The sequence below is a fragment of the Rosa rugosa genome, chromosome 1, assembly GCF_958449725.1.
Source record: "Rosa rugosa chromosome 1, drRosRugo1.1, whole genome shotgun sequence".
Lineage (NCBI taxonomy): Eukaryota > Viridiplantae > Streptophyta > Magnoliopsida > Rosales > Rosaceae > Rosa > Rosa rugosa.
Genome location: NC_084820.1, coordinates 62,593,710 through 62,608,944, shown reverse-complemented (window position 1 = coordinate 62,608,944; position 15,235 = coordinate 62,593,710). Strand labels below are relative to the sequence as shown.

At 40.8% G+C, this 15,235-nt stretch overlaps 4 protein-coding genes across 4 annotated transcripts; 3 read left to right on the top strand and 1 right to left on the bottom strand.

Annotated features, from left to right (window-relative positions):
• The first annotated feature begins 961 nt into the window (after positions 1-961).
• Positions 962-4,373, top strand: LOC133732503 (uncharacterized). Its single transcript, XM_062160067.1, has 4 exons — positions 962-990; positions 1,576-3,535; positions 3,618-3,674; positions 3,994-4,373. Exons 1-4 carry the CDS (start codon positions 962-964, stop codon positions 4,219-4,221), a joined length of 2,274 nt encoding a protein of 757 aa, XP_062016051.1. The 3' UTR covers positions 4,222-4,373.
• A 982-nt stretch (positions 4,374-5,355) lies between these two features.
• On the bottom strand, positions 5,356-6,758 carry LOC133744139 (glycine-rich RNA-binding protein 4, mitochondrial-like). Its single transcript, XM_062172281.1, has 4 exons — positions 6,071-6,758; positions 5,912-5,980; positions 5,654-5,760; positions 5,356-5,570 (listed from the first exon to the last, which is right to left on the bottom strand). Exons 1-4 carry the CDS (start codon positions 6,204-6,206, stop codon positions 5,460-5,462), a joined length of 423 nt encoding a protein of 140 aa, XP_062028265.1. The 5' UTR covers positions 6,207-6,758; the 3' UTR covers positions 5,356-5,459.
• A 191-nt stretch (positions 6,759-6,949) lies between these two features.
• Positions 6,950-8,728, top strand: LOC133732492 (uncharacterized). The gene is made up of 2 exons (XM_062160059.1): positions 6,950-7,072; positions 7,852-8,728. The coding sequence occupies exon 2, from the start codon at positions 7,853-7,855 to the stop codon at positions 8,726-8,728; it is 876 nt and encodes a 291-aa protein (XP_062016043.1). The 5' UTR covers positions 6,950-7,072; position 7,852.
• Positions 8,729-14,204: 5,476 nt separating this feature from the next.
• Positions 14,205-15,082, top strand: LOC133725982 (pterocarpan synthase 1-like). Its single transcript, XM_062153412.1, has one exon. It carries the CDS (start codon positions 14,355-14,357, stop codon positions 14,877-14,879), a length of 525 nt encoding a protein of 174 aa, XP_062009396.1. The 5' UTR covers positions 14,205-14,354; the 3' UTR covers positions 14,880-15,082.
• The last annotated feature ends 153 nt before the right edge of the window (positions 15,083-15,235 follow it).

Genomic DNA, 15,235 nt, shown 5'->3' with positions numbered 1-15,235 from the left:
GCTTGAATTTTGTCAGTGAAATAGTCCAAGAGGCTTGTCTTTATTCCTATTTTGCTTGATTGATTCTTTCTTTGCGCTTCCCCTATTGACTGTTTCTTCAGGATTATGTTTTCAGTTGTTCCATTTGCAGATTCAAAATCATGAATACTCATGTTATACTAGATTCAAAATCACGAATACTCATGTTATACTAGTTCGGTCTTTTGCCATTCGGTATAGGTGGATCTATAATTTTCTTGTCATTAATTTATGTGTGTTTACATTTGGTAAAGTCCAGTTATATTAGTATTGAGATTCACTGCCTTTTTAGTACCTTTTAAGCTCAGTCATGTCGGTATTTCTTTTTGTTGAATTTAGTAATACCAAAAATCACTGTCATTAGGTTTATGTTGCACTGTGAAACTGACTTTGTCATTCTCTTGCAGGGCCTTGGATTACAAGTTGTGAAATATTTGGCTGCCAAATATGAAGAGCTAGGGTGTGAAGTGAAATGGATGGGCAAGCCTGATAAGGTGATCTAGTCACATTGGTCTGGTTACCGCTGTTAACTTCACTTCATGTGAACCTTTAGCTTAATACATATTTCTCTTGCACTTGACTACCAAGATGAATTTTGAGCAAGGCTACTTTTTTGCTTTGAAGCAAAGCTTGGTGTAGAAATTTTGTAGATTGTTGCTCATATGTTTCTAGGATATCCTTTGTAGGTTTTGGGGTTTTCTTTTGTGACATATGTTCAATCATGAATTTGGAAAGAAAATTAATGGAAAGCCCCAATTTTTGGATGATTATGAAATGCATTTCTTTTCCCAGCAGCAGCTAGATGCAAACTTAGCTCATCACGCTTGTCAAAATGAAGTGAAGTATATAAAAGCATAACAAAACAGTAATGCCAAGGAAAACGAAGTCACTTGAGAGATTAGAAATCAGTATCAAAATGAAAATCGATGTCTTATGATTATTAATGTATCGAGTTGTGTCCGCAGAATCAATGTACTCAAAATCAGTGCACATCGATTTTACAAAACAAAAGCGATGTCTACAATGAAACAACACATCGGTTCTAGAAAAAGTAAGCGATGTACATAAAACCATTGAACATCGTTTTGCTTAAATGAAAACGATGTGCTGTGTTAAATGAAACATCAGTCCTTAAAAAAAAACCGATGATGCCTAAAGATACAGACATCGTTCCTAAGAAAATAATGTGCCAAGCTACATGTAAAAATGCCCACGAACAAACAATACTCATGGCAACTGATGTCTACAAGTGTACTGGACATCGCTTCTGGAATAGAAATCGATGCAAATGTTCACGTAGGTATTGTTCGACATATACTTTATTAAGCATAAAATGTGAAAATATGAAGAATTAGACATACCTAACATACAAAAATATGATGATTATAACGATTATACATCGATTTGTTTTTTAGAATCGATGTTGGATGTTGTCTGGGACATCGGTTAAAAACGCGCTTATACTGATGTCTATATCTTTCTCTACACCCACTAAGACATCGGTCGAAAATTAGTTTAACATCGGTTCTGAGCCGATGTCTATGAACAAAATTCTAGTAGTGTGGGCTATAGGGGTGAATGCAGTGATGATGGAGGTGAAACAGAAGAGGAGCTTGACTGCTTGAAAGGATCTGAAACTGAAGAAGATGAGGAAGGGAATCCACTCCCTGTAAACTCTTGGAGAGGCATTAAACTTAAATCTTGGAACAGAAGGGTAGACCTGAAGAACCCCAAGTTTTTGGTTGGGTTATGTTTTGCAAACTCAGAGCAGTTAAAGGAAGCAGTTAGGGAGTATGGTTTGGTGAATAGAAGGGGTGTTTGGTTTCAAAAGAACACTCCTAAGAAGGTTGAGGTAAAATGTCAGTTGGGCTGTCATTTTTGGTTGTATGCTAGTGGCATTCAAGAGCTTGGACCAAGCACACTTGTGATCAAGACTCTCAGATCTTATCACAACTGTTCACATCTTCATAAAAGTCACCACTTGAACTATAATAGGATTGCTAAGGAGGTACAGCAAGACCTATTGGTGGATGAAGGCTGGTCTAGGAAGGGGATTCAGAACCACATTCAAAAGAAGTTCAATTTGGATGTTTCTGTGCAGACAATTTCAAGAGGAAAAAATAAAGCTAAAAGGATGAATGAAGGGCATTATGTGGAGCAGTACAACAAGCTAGCAAGTTACAAGAAGGAGTTGTTGAGGAGTAACCCAGGTTCTACTATAGAGATTAAGACTGAGATGGTGGGGGAAGTTAGAAGGTTTCATAGGATGTATGTGTGTTTTGCTGCTTGCAAGAAAGGGTGGATTGAAGGCTGCAGACCCTTGATTGGGTTGGATGGGTGTCACATAAAGGGTCAGCACCCAGGGCAGCTTCTATGTGCAGTAGGTATTGATGCCAATAATGGCATGTTCCCTATAGCTTATGCTATAGCAGAAGTGGAGAACACAGATACATGGAGGTGGTTTCTAAAGTACTTGATGTGGGATTTGAAAATGGAGAGAGATTCATCCTACACTTTTTTGATTGACAAACAGAAGGGCTTGGGGATAGCCATAGCTGAATTGTTTCCTGGTGCTGAACACAGACATTGTGTTCGGCATATGTACAATAACTTCAAGGCCAAGCATCCAGGAGAGGGGCTTAAACAGCTTGTATGGGATGCAGCAAGGAGCAGCACCAGAGTGTGGTTCAACAAGCACATGGATGAGCTGCAGCAATTGGACCAAGAAGCATGGCAATGGTTTCAAGACAAGCATCCAGAGCAATGGAGCAGGGCATACTTCAGATCTGATAGCAAGTGTGATATATTGCTCAACAACTTGTGTGAGTCATTCAATGCAGCAATTCTTCCAGCAAGGGATAAGCCCATCTTAACCATGTTAGAGAAGATAAGAATGGACCTAATGGTTAGGATGGCAAACAGAAGGGTTGGAGTTCAAAAGTGGACTGATATGGTTGGGCCTAGGATAAAAAAGATTTTGGATAAGGTGGCAGAGAGGACCTCTTGTTATAGAGCATATCACAGTGGTGAACATGAGTTCCAGATCACTGGAGGTGGTGAAAATGGCAGTAAGCATGCAGTTGACTTAAGGCTCCACACGTGTACATGCAGGAGGTGGCAATTAAGTGGCATACCTTGTGTTCATGCCATTTGTGCTATTAGAAGCAAAGGAGCAGAACCTGCACTTTTTTGTGATGACTGCTTGATGCCTTCCTCTTATATGGAGGCATATAATCCCATTATTCATCCTATTGCTGGTGATGATGATTGGGAACAAGTTGAGTATCCAATTGCACCTCCCCCATATAAGAAACAAGCAGGAAGGCCAAAAATGAAGAGAACCAAGGAACCTGGTGAGAACAAGCTACCTCCACCAGCACCTAACCAAACAGATAACAAAAAAAAGATGCCTAGAACCTACACCAAGATGACCTGCCAGGTGTGCTTCAAGAAAGGCCATAACAGGTTGGGCTGCCCAATCACTAAGGCCAAAAAAGCAGCAGCAGCTCAACAAGTAGTAAGTCATTCAAACATTTCAGAATTGATGGTTTGTTGTTGGTTATAATCATACATTTAACTTGTTTTAATTTTCATTGTAGGGTGAAGGGAGTTCCAATGGAGGCCAGCAAACTAGGAAGAGGCAAAGAAGGCAGCAGGTTTGTGTTTTCCTCACCAAGCAGTTATTTTTTTCTTTTGTGTGTTTCTTGTAGTAATTTGCTGGTTGTGGTATTGTTACAGTAAATGTTTGATGGGTGAATGATTGTGGATTTATGATTGTTGAGTTGAAATGGATGTGTGATACTAGATTTATGAAAAAAGAAGTAAATGGATGTATGACTGTGATCTGTGGACAATTGATGGATATGGTTGTCTATAGTTGTGAACTTGTCATCTGTTTAAGGTTCTGATTTGTTAGTTAAGATTAAGGTTATGGATTTCTGGTTGTGATGGATATGGTTCTGTTTTCATATGTAGGCACCAAAAGTTCCAACCTCAAAGGGTAATAGCGGATTGAGGGATCAGATCATCAAGTTTAGGTGGGGTTGGAAGAAGTTGAAGACCATGGAGGGCAACCAAGGTGCAAATGGAGGGGCTTCTAGTTCACAAGCAATGCATGAACCTCCAACTCAGAGTAGCCAAAACCCTGCAGCAAAAAAGGCACAACAGAAGGGCCAAACTGAATCTGAATGGGCAGGATTTTGAGGCAAGGGTTGGGTCTTGAAGAACCAATCGACTTTTTGTATGGAACATGTAGGGTTATGATGTAATGAACATGACTTTTGAAATTGCTCTCTTTTGTTGAATTTCTGGAACAATTTGTCGGTTTCAAGAGGCAATGAATTTCTATTTGGTTATTGCCTTTGCCATTTTTAATTTCTGTTTTTTATGAAGATGGTGTGTTTGTTAAGATAGCAGAGTTGCCTTTCATTTGGCACTATTTTATGTCCTTTTATGTCAGTTGCATTCTTTGTACCAATTTCATGTGAAACAGGTCTTGGTCAAATTTGTTAGCATGGTCAATGGATTTTATGTAATTTGGAGGGAAAATTATCAGTCGGCCAACTTTGGAGGGAAGAAGTCCACAAATTTGGTCCAAATCGTGTGTTATGGAGGGAATAATGGGTATAGATGATGGTATAAAACAAACTAAGGGCATATCAGACATTTTGCCCTCATTTTTGGGCTCACGTGAGTCACACGTGCCACACTTGACGGAGACTTGACGGAAATTCGCCAGAGGTATGACGATAATACGAAAAGTAAAGTCTAGGTATCATATTGATAACATTCAGAGTTCAGGTATCATTCTGAAAGTCCCTTCTTATAATCTGAGAGAGATGCTTAACAGTCTGAAAACAATGGGATTAGTAGGTTGAAATTTTCGTGAGAATTAGCTCGCCAACTTGGTAAGGATGAATCTACATTGGCAAACTTCAAGCACCGAACCAAACGAATTTCATTCCAGGTATATGTCATTCTTGTAAACAGAAAACTAGATATAAGGAGTATATACTTGTTTATGCGAGGAGAGGGGGATGTGCTCGTGGTGAATTAATGTACATTAAGGCCGCCTTTGTTGTCTAAGATTGAATTTTGGATAGGTAAAACTCATTGAATTCAAGATGTATTGAAGAAAGAAATGGAAGCCAAATTCCAACTTTTCCAAGTTGAAGGCGTTCATGAACTAACCCATCTTCCTCCAACTTGCACAAAAGTTGGAAGTTGACCTTCGTTTCTCCCTTCAAAGTTCTAAGTTAACCTGACTTTGAGTTTACAATAAAACATTGCAAATTCAAGCTCAACTCATAGCGATGCTAAGACTATAAGATGACTTCCTTTGAAGAAACTCTATAATGACACATTTTGTAGTTTTCACAACTAAGGATAGTTCTCTATAATCTGTTACAGGTAACTGGTAACAAATTACCATATGATGTCAGCTATGAGCGATTAACACCATCTCCAATGCCTGGAAGGCGAGGAACAACTACAGTCCCTCCCCGAACTCTTTCGAGAGCAAAACTAATCCTCAGTGGCCGACCCATCAACGCCTACGAGCAAACCTACCTCATTCAGAAGACATTTCCAAACAGCAAACTTTGGTATGTGAAAAGAAACTTCAAGTCCCACTCACCTTTCCATCCATAGCATCTTTTGCAGACTTGGCATCATCTTCCTTGGAGAAATTTACAAATCCAAAGCCTCTAGACCTGCCTGAGTCCTTGTCATACACTATGGTCACTACAATACAAACATGCACTATTTAGATTATATAAGAGATTAAATATTAATGTGCAGCAAGTAAGTTCATTCAGGCATTTTGTCGAACACATAGATGGCAAAATGAGTGACCAAACCACCGAAGTCGGTTCGATAAAGTGAGAGACTTTACCTTCAGTGACCTCCCCATAGGAAGAGAAAGCGTCTTTCAGGGACTTCTCGTCCAAGGACCATGACAAGCCTGCAAGATGCAAAACCCATGTCACATTAGAAACAAGCTTTACTGAAGAAAAGTTGAGGTCCTTCAACTTGTTTGAAAACTGAGGCAGACCTCCGACGAAGAGCTTATTGTTTGAAGAAGAAGAAGACGGTGGTGAACAGAAGCATCGCTGAAGTAAAATTGGGTTTTGATTTACTCCTGTTGATGCTCTTCTAGCAAGGAGCGTTAACAGAGTGTTGTTCAGCATTGTGACTCTTTTGCGCGCTTCGGGGTTTAGGACCAGTAAGCATAAACCCAATGTTTTGACCAATAAGCTTAGACCCAAAGTTTTGACCAATAAGTAAAATTGGGTTTTGATTTACTCCTGTTGGTCACGCCGCCGCCGGATCGCACCATCCCTGCACAGAAGAACTACCACAGACGCCCAGAAAGTGCGCCCACGTTTGTCGTCAAAACCAGGCCGCCAAACCACAAGCCATAGCCACCTCCTCTCCCGACCTCAGCCCAGGGCTTTGAAGTGCCCGTCCGGCAGCCAGCAAACGACGATGTGGCCGAAGCCGGCGCCATCGACGGCCGCCGCCGGACAAGGAACAATCTGGTGGGTTTGGTGCTCTCTCGCGGCGCTAGGGAGAGAGTTCTCGCCACCCAACTTATATATGTTGTATATTCCTCTAGCATGTTGTAATATAAATGTCTATATCATGTGGAGTTGCAGCTATGATCATTGAAGCCACTACAAGCATGGCAGCTCTCATAATTGCAGCAACCATGTGGAGTTGCAGCTATGATCATTGAAGGCACTATAGTGGACTTCTTACCATAGCATTCACACTAGCTTTGTATTCCTATATAAACCCTCCATTGTGAGATGAATAAACACTTGAATCTCCATCCTTCTCTGCATCTAAACTCTCTCTCTCTCAAGTTCTTCCCAACAAAGCTCTCTCCATTTTTTTGAAACAGTTTTATGTTCGTTTTACAACACGTTATCAGCACGAATAGCTCTACGATTTGGATTGCAGATTGACAAGAGGAGAGGTGAATAACTCTTGGGTTGCAGAGAAGAGGCAGTTCATCATTCAATCAACTTCACTCTACCAGCTCTACAACCAAGTAGGTTTTTCCAAACAAAAACCGATTTTGCTGTTTCATTTTACCTTCTGTTCTCTGTGTTCCAGTATTTATTTCAAATAGTAAATCAACTCCAAAACTCACCAAAATTTATATGCTGGAGCCCCTGTGTGTTTACTGCATCTCTGTAAATTTTCATATTTTTCTGGGTAGTTTTGCTTAGTGTTTCAGTTCGTCTTTCGACTGCTGTTCAGTAGGAACTGCAGTCACGATTTATGACTTTTGAAGCATCTAGTTTAACTTAATCTTCTATGAGAAACACTTATTTCTCTTACACTATAATTGGCATAATTGAATGAGTAAAAAGGAAAATCAATAGCTTTTAATTTAGCTATCAATTCATGTATATTGTGACAAATATCTATATATACTTGTTTGGACTTTGTGATAATGATACATCTTTCCTTCATTATTTATTATGATAATGTTTTGTGGTACTACCTGCTCATATTAAATTTAAATATTTTACCCGCTTAAATTCTTTGCATTAGAATATATATGTGCGGAATGCAGGTACTTAACGAACCGGAAGTTCACACACATAAATATTGAACCAAAAGGGTTGAGTAATAATATTTCACATGTATCGAACCTGTAGCTTCGATAATACCATATAAGGAACTTGAAGTTTCCTCCACAAATTCACTATACATGTTTAATCCGATTTTTCATACCATGTTATAGAACCTGAAGTTCTTATTGATTGCTTATGGAAGTTATTACCCATAGCACTAACTATTGTCCTTTAAATCCTTGTAGAGAATGTCAAATCTCAACAAACTTGACTTTGTCGCTTTGGAAGTTTCCGGAAGGAACTATCTCAAGTGGACCCAAGATGTCAAGCTTCATCTGACTGCAAATAAGATGAGATCAACGATTATTGCTGACAACATCACCCCTGAAGACATGAAGGCAAGGGCTATGATTTTCATCAGGAAACATATGGAAGAAGCACTCAAGGTGGAATATTTAGCTGAAGAAGACCCACGATCTCTTTGGGTCGCTCTAGAAGAGCGATTCAACCACCAAAGGGCCATCTACTTGCCGGAAGCAAGGCACGATTGGCAGAACATACGTTTCCAAGATTTCAAGACTGTCAATGAGTATAACTCTGAAATCTGCCGGATTCGGTCACTCCTAAAATTCTGTGGAGAAGAGCTCACAGAAGCCGACCTACTGGAGAAAACTTTCTCCACCTTCCCACCTTCCTGTATGGTCCTGCAGCAACAATACAGGGAAAGAAACTTTGCTAGATTCTCCGAATTAATCACCATCCTGTTGCTCGCTGAAAAGAACAACAACCTACTTCTGAGGAATGATCAAGCAAGGCCCACCGGTACTAGAGCAATTCATTTGCCTGAAGCAAATACTATTGCCCATCACGAAAATAATCGTGGAAGGAGGAACCGGGGCCGTGGAAGGGGAAGAAGGTCTGAACGTCCAAGGCATGGAAGGAGAAATGGGCCCAGAAATGGCCCATATGATCGTGACCACCCAGGCAATGGCCCAAGGGGTCGAGGAGGACGTGGACAAGGCCCACGTGATGGAAACCGAAATGGCCAAGTCCGACAAGCTCAAATTAGAGAGAACCCTGGTCCGGCCCGTCGCCCTCAAAATCAGCATAATCTATGTTTATAGATGTGGAGGCACTGACCATTGGTCCCGCACCTGTCGTGCAACAGATGAAGAGATAGGAGAGTATCACGCCAGATGCAGAACTCGAGAGGCCAACCTTGTGGAAGAGTCAGTCCCTATGGATACCACCTTGGAGATTACTGATTTCCAAGCAGCCAATGGATACATCGAGGATTGAAAACTCGAGGACATGGACATAACAGGCACTTGTGCCATATCTATGTTATTGTTATGAATAATGCTTTCTATTTTTCAGATTATCTTTGGTGATTTTTTTTGGAATTTTAAGTTTTACATAATTTGGTTATGCTTGGATGTTTAATTCAATAAAGTTATTTATTTTCATACATGTGATCCATTGAATTAAATATATGAATAGGCATGTCTTGTGAGGAAGTTTGTTGTCTGGCTGATAGTGCTACTACGCACACCATACTCCGAGATAGGAAGTTTTTTTTTTAAACTTATTGCCTACTCATACCTCTGTGACAACTATATCAGGTCAATCCAACCTGATAGAGGGCCATGGCAAAGCCCAATTTATGTTATCCAATGGTACTGAATTTACCATTAATGAGGCCTTATATTCTCCACGTTCCAGAAGAACGTTATTGAGTTTTAAGGATATTCGAGCCAACGGTTATCACGTTGAAACCACTGAGGAAAAAGGAGTGGAATATCTTTGCATAACCTCCAATTTGTATGGCCGGAAGCATACATTGGAGAAGCTAAAATGCCTCTCGAGTGGTCTCTACATGGCTACCATTAGATCGATTGAGGCAAATCACATAACCAGCCAGAAGCTAACCAATTCGAGCAACTACTTGCTTTGGCATGACCGTTTGGGACACCCAGGTCAAAGTATGATGCGCCGTATCCTAAATTCATCCCACGGGCATCCCCTTACCAATAAGGATCTTGTGTACAGTAACACATTATGCCAAGCTTGCTCATTGGAAAAATTAAATATAAGACCATCATATGCAAAGACTGAAAAAGACTCCAACCTTTTTCTACAAAGGATACAAGGGGATATATGTGGACCTATCCAACCACCATGCGGACCATTTAAATATTTCATGGTTTTGGTTGATGCATCGACAAGGTGGTCACATGTTACACTATTGTCCACAAGAAATGCTGCGTTTGCTAAACTCCTTGCCCAGATCATTAAATTAAGGGCTCACCACCCGGATTATCCAATCAAGTCCATAAGACTTGATAATGCCGGAGAGTTTACATCAAAATCTTTTGATGATTATTGCATGTCCCTTGGGATTAATGTTGAGCATCCAGTTCCCTATGTTCACACCCAGAATGGTCTCGCAGAAGCGTTCATTAAAAGATTACAAATGATCGCACGGACCTTGGTAATGCGAACCAAGCTTCCAGTATCTGCGTGGGGCCATGAAATTTTGCATGCAGCCATGTTGGTCCGACTGAGGCCCATTGCCACCCAACCTTATTCCGCGTTACAGTTGGTGACTGGGTACGAACCTGATGTTTCGCACTTACGTGTATTTGGGTGTGCAGTTTTCGTGCCAATTGCGCCGCCACAACGTACAAAAATGGGTCCTCAACGAAGGATGGGCATATATGTCGGTTATGAATCTCCATCCATTATACGCTTTTTAGAGCCCTTGACAGGCGATCTCTTTACCGCTAGATTTGCGGATTGTCACTTTGATGAGACAGTCTTCCCGCCGTTAGGGGGAGATAAGAACGTTACCGTTCCTGATGAACGACGTGAATTGACATGGAATGTCCCCACTATGTCTCATCTTGATCCCCGAACCGCACAATGCGATAATGAAGTGCAAAGAATTCTAGATCTACAGAGTGTAGCCCAAAATATGCCAGACGCTTTCTCTGATCTAGCTAAAGTGACGAGATCACATATACCTGCTGCAAATGTGCCTGCAAGGATAGATGTCCCTGTAGGACGCGTCGTCCCAGATGGACGAGGTACGACCATGGCGGCTAACCAGTCACATATCCCTGCCCAGAAGCGAGGTAGACCACTAGGTTCGAAGGATTCTTATCCCCGGAAGAGGGTAAAACCGGCACAAACGAATCCACTAGACATCGCGATCTCAGCTGATCCATCTCACGAGATAATTCCAGATTATGGGTCCGTCCTAGAAGAGACAACGTTGGGGGACGCTCCAACGTCTGAACCCACTGTCGAGAATAGAGAAATCTCGATAAATTATGCATGCTTAAGTGAGATTTGGAATCGAAATGAGATTATCATCGAAGATATATTTGTATTCGCAGTAGCTACTGAAATTATAACTAGCGATGATGTCGAACCTCGCTCTGTTGATGAATGTCAACGTAGAGACGACTGGCCAAAATGGAAAGAAGCAATTCAGGTCGAATTAGATTCCTTGACAAAGAGAAAAGTGTTCGGACCTGTCGTTCCCACACCTCACCATGTTAAACCTGTAGGATTTAAATGGGTATTTGTAAGGAAGCGTAATGAGGAAAACGAGATTGTAAGATACAAGGCTCGTCTAGTGGCGCAAGGATTCTCTCAACGCCCTGGGATTGATTACGATGAGACATATTCTCCTGTAATGGATGTTATAACGTTCCGCTACCTCATCAGTTTAGCAATTTCCGAAAAACTGAATATGCAGCTAATGGATGTGGTCACAGCTTATCTCTATGGGGATCTTGATACAGAGATATACATGAAAGTTCCTGAAGGACTTAAGATACCAGATACAAATAGTTCTAGACCACGGAACACCCTCTCCATTCGTTTGAGGCGTTCACTTTATGGATTGAAACAATCCGGACGGATGTGGTACAACCGTCTAAGTGAATATTTGATTGAGATGGGATATGTAAACAATGAACTATGCCCATGCGTGTTTATTAAGAAAACAAGTTCTGGATTTGCAATTGTGGCAGTTTATGTCGATGACATGAATCTGATTGGTACTCCTGAAGAGATCAAAGAAACCGCCAAGCACCTGAAGTCTGAATTCGAAATGAAAGATCTTGGGAGAACGAATTACTGCCTCGGCCTGGAGCTTGAGCACCGTGCTGATGGGATTCTGCTTCATCAATCAAACTACATCCAGAAGATGTTAAGACGCTTTAATAAGGATAAAGCGAAACCTTCAAGCACACCCATGGTCATCCGAAGTCTAGACCCTAAGAGAGATCCGTTTCGTCCCGCAGATGATAACGAAGAGATATTGGCACCAGAAGTCCCATATCTAAGTGCAATAGGTGCATTATTGTACTTGACTCAATGCACTAGACCAGACATTTCATTTTCTGTGAACTTGTTAGCTAGATATAGCTCTGCACCAACACGCCGCCACTGGAATGGTATAAAAGATATTTTTCGTTATCTTAGAGGAACGATTGATATGGGCTTATTTTATCCCTATGCATCAAGAAATGGATCAAACCCCCTTGATCCTCAGAATGATGCTCGCCTTGTTGGATATGCTGATGCAGGCTATCTATCAGACCCACACAAGGCACGTTCCCAAACTGGTTATGTCTTTACCATTGGGAATACCGCAATTTCTTGGAGGTCTACAAAACAGACCCTTGTTGCTACCTCTTCGAATCATGCTGAGATTCTAGCTCTTCACGAAGCAGTACGTGAATGTATATGGTTGAGAGCCATCACAAAGCATGTTCAAAGCACATGTGGCCTGCATTCCACCACTGATGAACCAACCACTATCCACGAGGATAATGCTGCTTGCATCGAGCAAATGAAGACAGGTTTCATCAAAGGAGACAACACCAAACATATTGCACCAAAGTTTTTCTTCAATCAGCAACAACAAGAGCATCAGAAGATTGAGGTCAAGCAGATTCGATCTGAAGACAATCGTGCAGACCTCTTCACTAAGTCACTACCAAAGTCTACATTCCAGAAGCATGTACAAGGTATTGGTCTACGTAAATTATCTGAATTACCTAACATGTAACTTTTATGGGAAGTTGAAATCAGGGGGAGTATCCAGAAGCATACCCACTTGATCATCGTGTACTCTTTTGTCCTTCGTCCAGGGTTATTTTGTCCCACTGGGTTTTATTACCTGGCAAGGTTTTAACGAGGCACATCTTTAGCATAGTCGCTCCATCCTGAAGATGTTTTGATTCAACATATATGCATTTGCTCATCTTTTCCCTTCGACCACGGGTTTTTCCCACTGGGTTTACCGGGCAAGGTTTTGGTGTAGCAAATCTAAATGCATCCCTCTCGTAGACATACTACCTACTTATGATGCTGATAAGAAGACTCCACTTATCTCCGAAGCTATGATATTGCTACCCCACACTCATGCCCGTTGTGCTCTTTTTCTCCTTCGACCAAGGTTGTTTTTCCCACAGGATTTTTATTACTTGGCAAGTTTTTTTTTTTAACGAGGCAACTTAGAAGCGCACGACTTAGACAATACTATTAACATGAAATATCCAAGGGGGAGTGTTGTAATATAAATGTCTATATCATGTGGAGTTGCAGCTATGATCATTGAAGCCACTACAAGCATGGCAGCTCTCATAATTGCAGCAACCATGTGGAGTTGCAGCTATGATCATTGAAGCCACTACAAGCATGGCAACTCTCATAATTGCAGCAACCATGTGGAGTTGCAGCTATGATCATTGAAGGCACTATAATGGACTTCTTACCATAGCATTCACACTAGCTTTGTATTCCTATATAAACCCTCCATTGTGAGATGAATAAACACTTGAATCTCCATCCTTCTCTGCATCTAAACTCTCTCTCTCTCAAGTTCTTCCCAACAAAGCTCTCTCCATTTTTTTGAAACAGTTTTATGTTCGTTTTACAACATAGCACAAGTATTACCTTATTCACTTCCACCATTGCCTTATTAATCACAGGCTTAAACTTCCCTACAAAGCTCAAATTTTCAAAACTGAGCGATAACTGGGTTCATTAAGAATCGTAAGGAATAACTCAATAAAGAATGGTCGTTTATTTAGCACAACTATGTTTCTACAGTATTATGTAAAATGATCTAGTGTCATGTTCTTGTCATACGGATATTGGGTCGAAGATTTTTATAGTAAGTAAAATAGAACATAACAAATTCTTGGAGGAGTAGCTGGCCTAAGTAACATGGTGAAGAGGCATGTGGTAGCGTTACCATGTCTCCGCTCCACATCCATTAAAGAAGTCAATGCTAGCTGTTCCACCAATTCTCAATTGTTCAATTGGAGCTCCCAAATTTCCCATCTGGACATAGAACTTACGTTATTAAAACACTTGCCAGTTCCAATAAAGAATCAAATTTGATAAACTAAGAGTAATAATGAATGAAATTGTATTATAAATGACATCTTACACAGGAAATCAACACGGTCCTTCCAGAAGGAAGGAGAGCTCCAGCATAGCAGTACTAATGGGCACGTTCTAATCACCAGATAAGAGTCAGCGCTCCTTTCATCAACAATTACGCTAAGCTTAATTTAAAAGCAACTCCATGGACCGCATGGATTTTAATTTCTCTTTGTTTATGTTATAAAATAGAAGCCAGAACCCAATTGAGAAGCACACAAACAACAGTTCATTTCTTTTCTACAAGCCAAGCTCATCGTCTTCCTTGCTACCCTCACCCCAATTATGACATTAACCATATTCCCACTGGTCATTTTGGTTCTGAGTACTACTTTTTTAGCCATGGCCAGTACTCATGAGTTCAAAGAAACCCAAATGTCCCTGTACTTCCAGGACTTCACCACCGGGTCAAATCTCACGACATTACCAATTGCAGGAATTGCCGGCAAGTTTTGGACCTTTGATCAATTTGGAACAGTTTACGTCACCGACGACCCCTTAACAGAAGGGCCAAGCCCTAAATCGACACTAGTTGGCCGAGGACAGGCTTTTATTGTAACATCAGCACTAGATGGACGTAACGCCCTAGTTTTTCTCTCGATTGTGTTCACAAACAAGAAGTACAATGGTAGCACTATTGAGATACAAGGAAACAGTAAGCAATTTGAGCCGGTAAGAGAGGTGGCGGTGGTTTCAGGTACTGGTAAATTTCGGTTTGCTAGGGGATATGCTACGCTCGAAACTTATTTCGTGGACCAACCAAGGGGCTACTCTGTTATACGCTGCAATATTACAGTGCAACACTATTAGAATTTACAGGTCTACAAGATGATGGTTTTTAGTTCTGAAATTAGTTGGATAAATAATGAATAGAATGTCCTATTTTATGGACTTCTAGTCATTTACCATTTGCTTGATTGTGTTTTTGTGACTGTAAGTTAATTTATATCGTAATGTTGTATGGTAAAGGTGGACGTATCCAAATATAGACTCTAGAATGGTTCTGTTTCAAATTTCCAGACGTCTACTCTCGTTGCAGAAGATTAGGATTTAAGTTTAATATAAACTTAACCATTAAAATGAATGAGAGCGTACAATATTAGAGGAGAAGTGTATCACGAAGCCTAATTTCCTCACTGGAGTCTGCAGAAAAACTTGCCCTGCTC

Excerpts from the sequence above, each read along its gene's own strand:
- LOC133732503 (XM_062160067.1), top strand. The coding sequence starts at position 962 with ATGTATCGAGTTGTGTCCGCAGAATCAAT. Across the intron at positions 3,536-3,617 it reads CAGCAGCAGCTCAACAAGTA|GGTGAAGGGAGTTCCAATGG; the intron begins GTAAGTCATTCA and ends TTTTCATTGTAG. Across the intron at positions 3,675-3,993 it reads AGAGGCAAAGAAGGCAGCAG|GCACCAAAAGTTCCAACCTC; the intron begins GTTTGTGTTTTC and ends TTTCATATGTAG.
- LOC133744139 (XM_062172281.1), bottom strand. The coding sequence starts at position 6,206 with ATGCTGAACAACACTCTGTTAACGCTCCTTGCTAGAAGAGCATCAACA. Across the intron at positions 5,761-5,911 it reads CTATGGGGAGGTCACTGAAG|TGACCATAGTGTATGACAAG; the intron begins GTAAAGTCTCTC and ends TTTGTATTGTAG. Across the intron at positions 5,571-5,653 it reads AAGATGCTATGGATGGAAAG|GCGTTGATGGGTCGGCCACT; the intron begins GTGAGTGGGACT and ends GTTTGCTCGTAG.
- LOC133732492 (XM_062160059.1), top strand. The coding sequence starts at position 7,853 with ATGTCAAATCTCAACAAACTTGACTTTGTCGCTTTGGAAGTTTCCGGA.
- LOC133725982 (XM_062153412.1), top strand. The coding sequence starts at position 14,355 with ATGACATTAACCATATTCCCACTGGTCATTTTGGTTCTGAGTACTACT.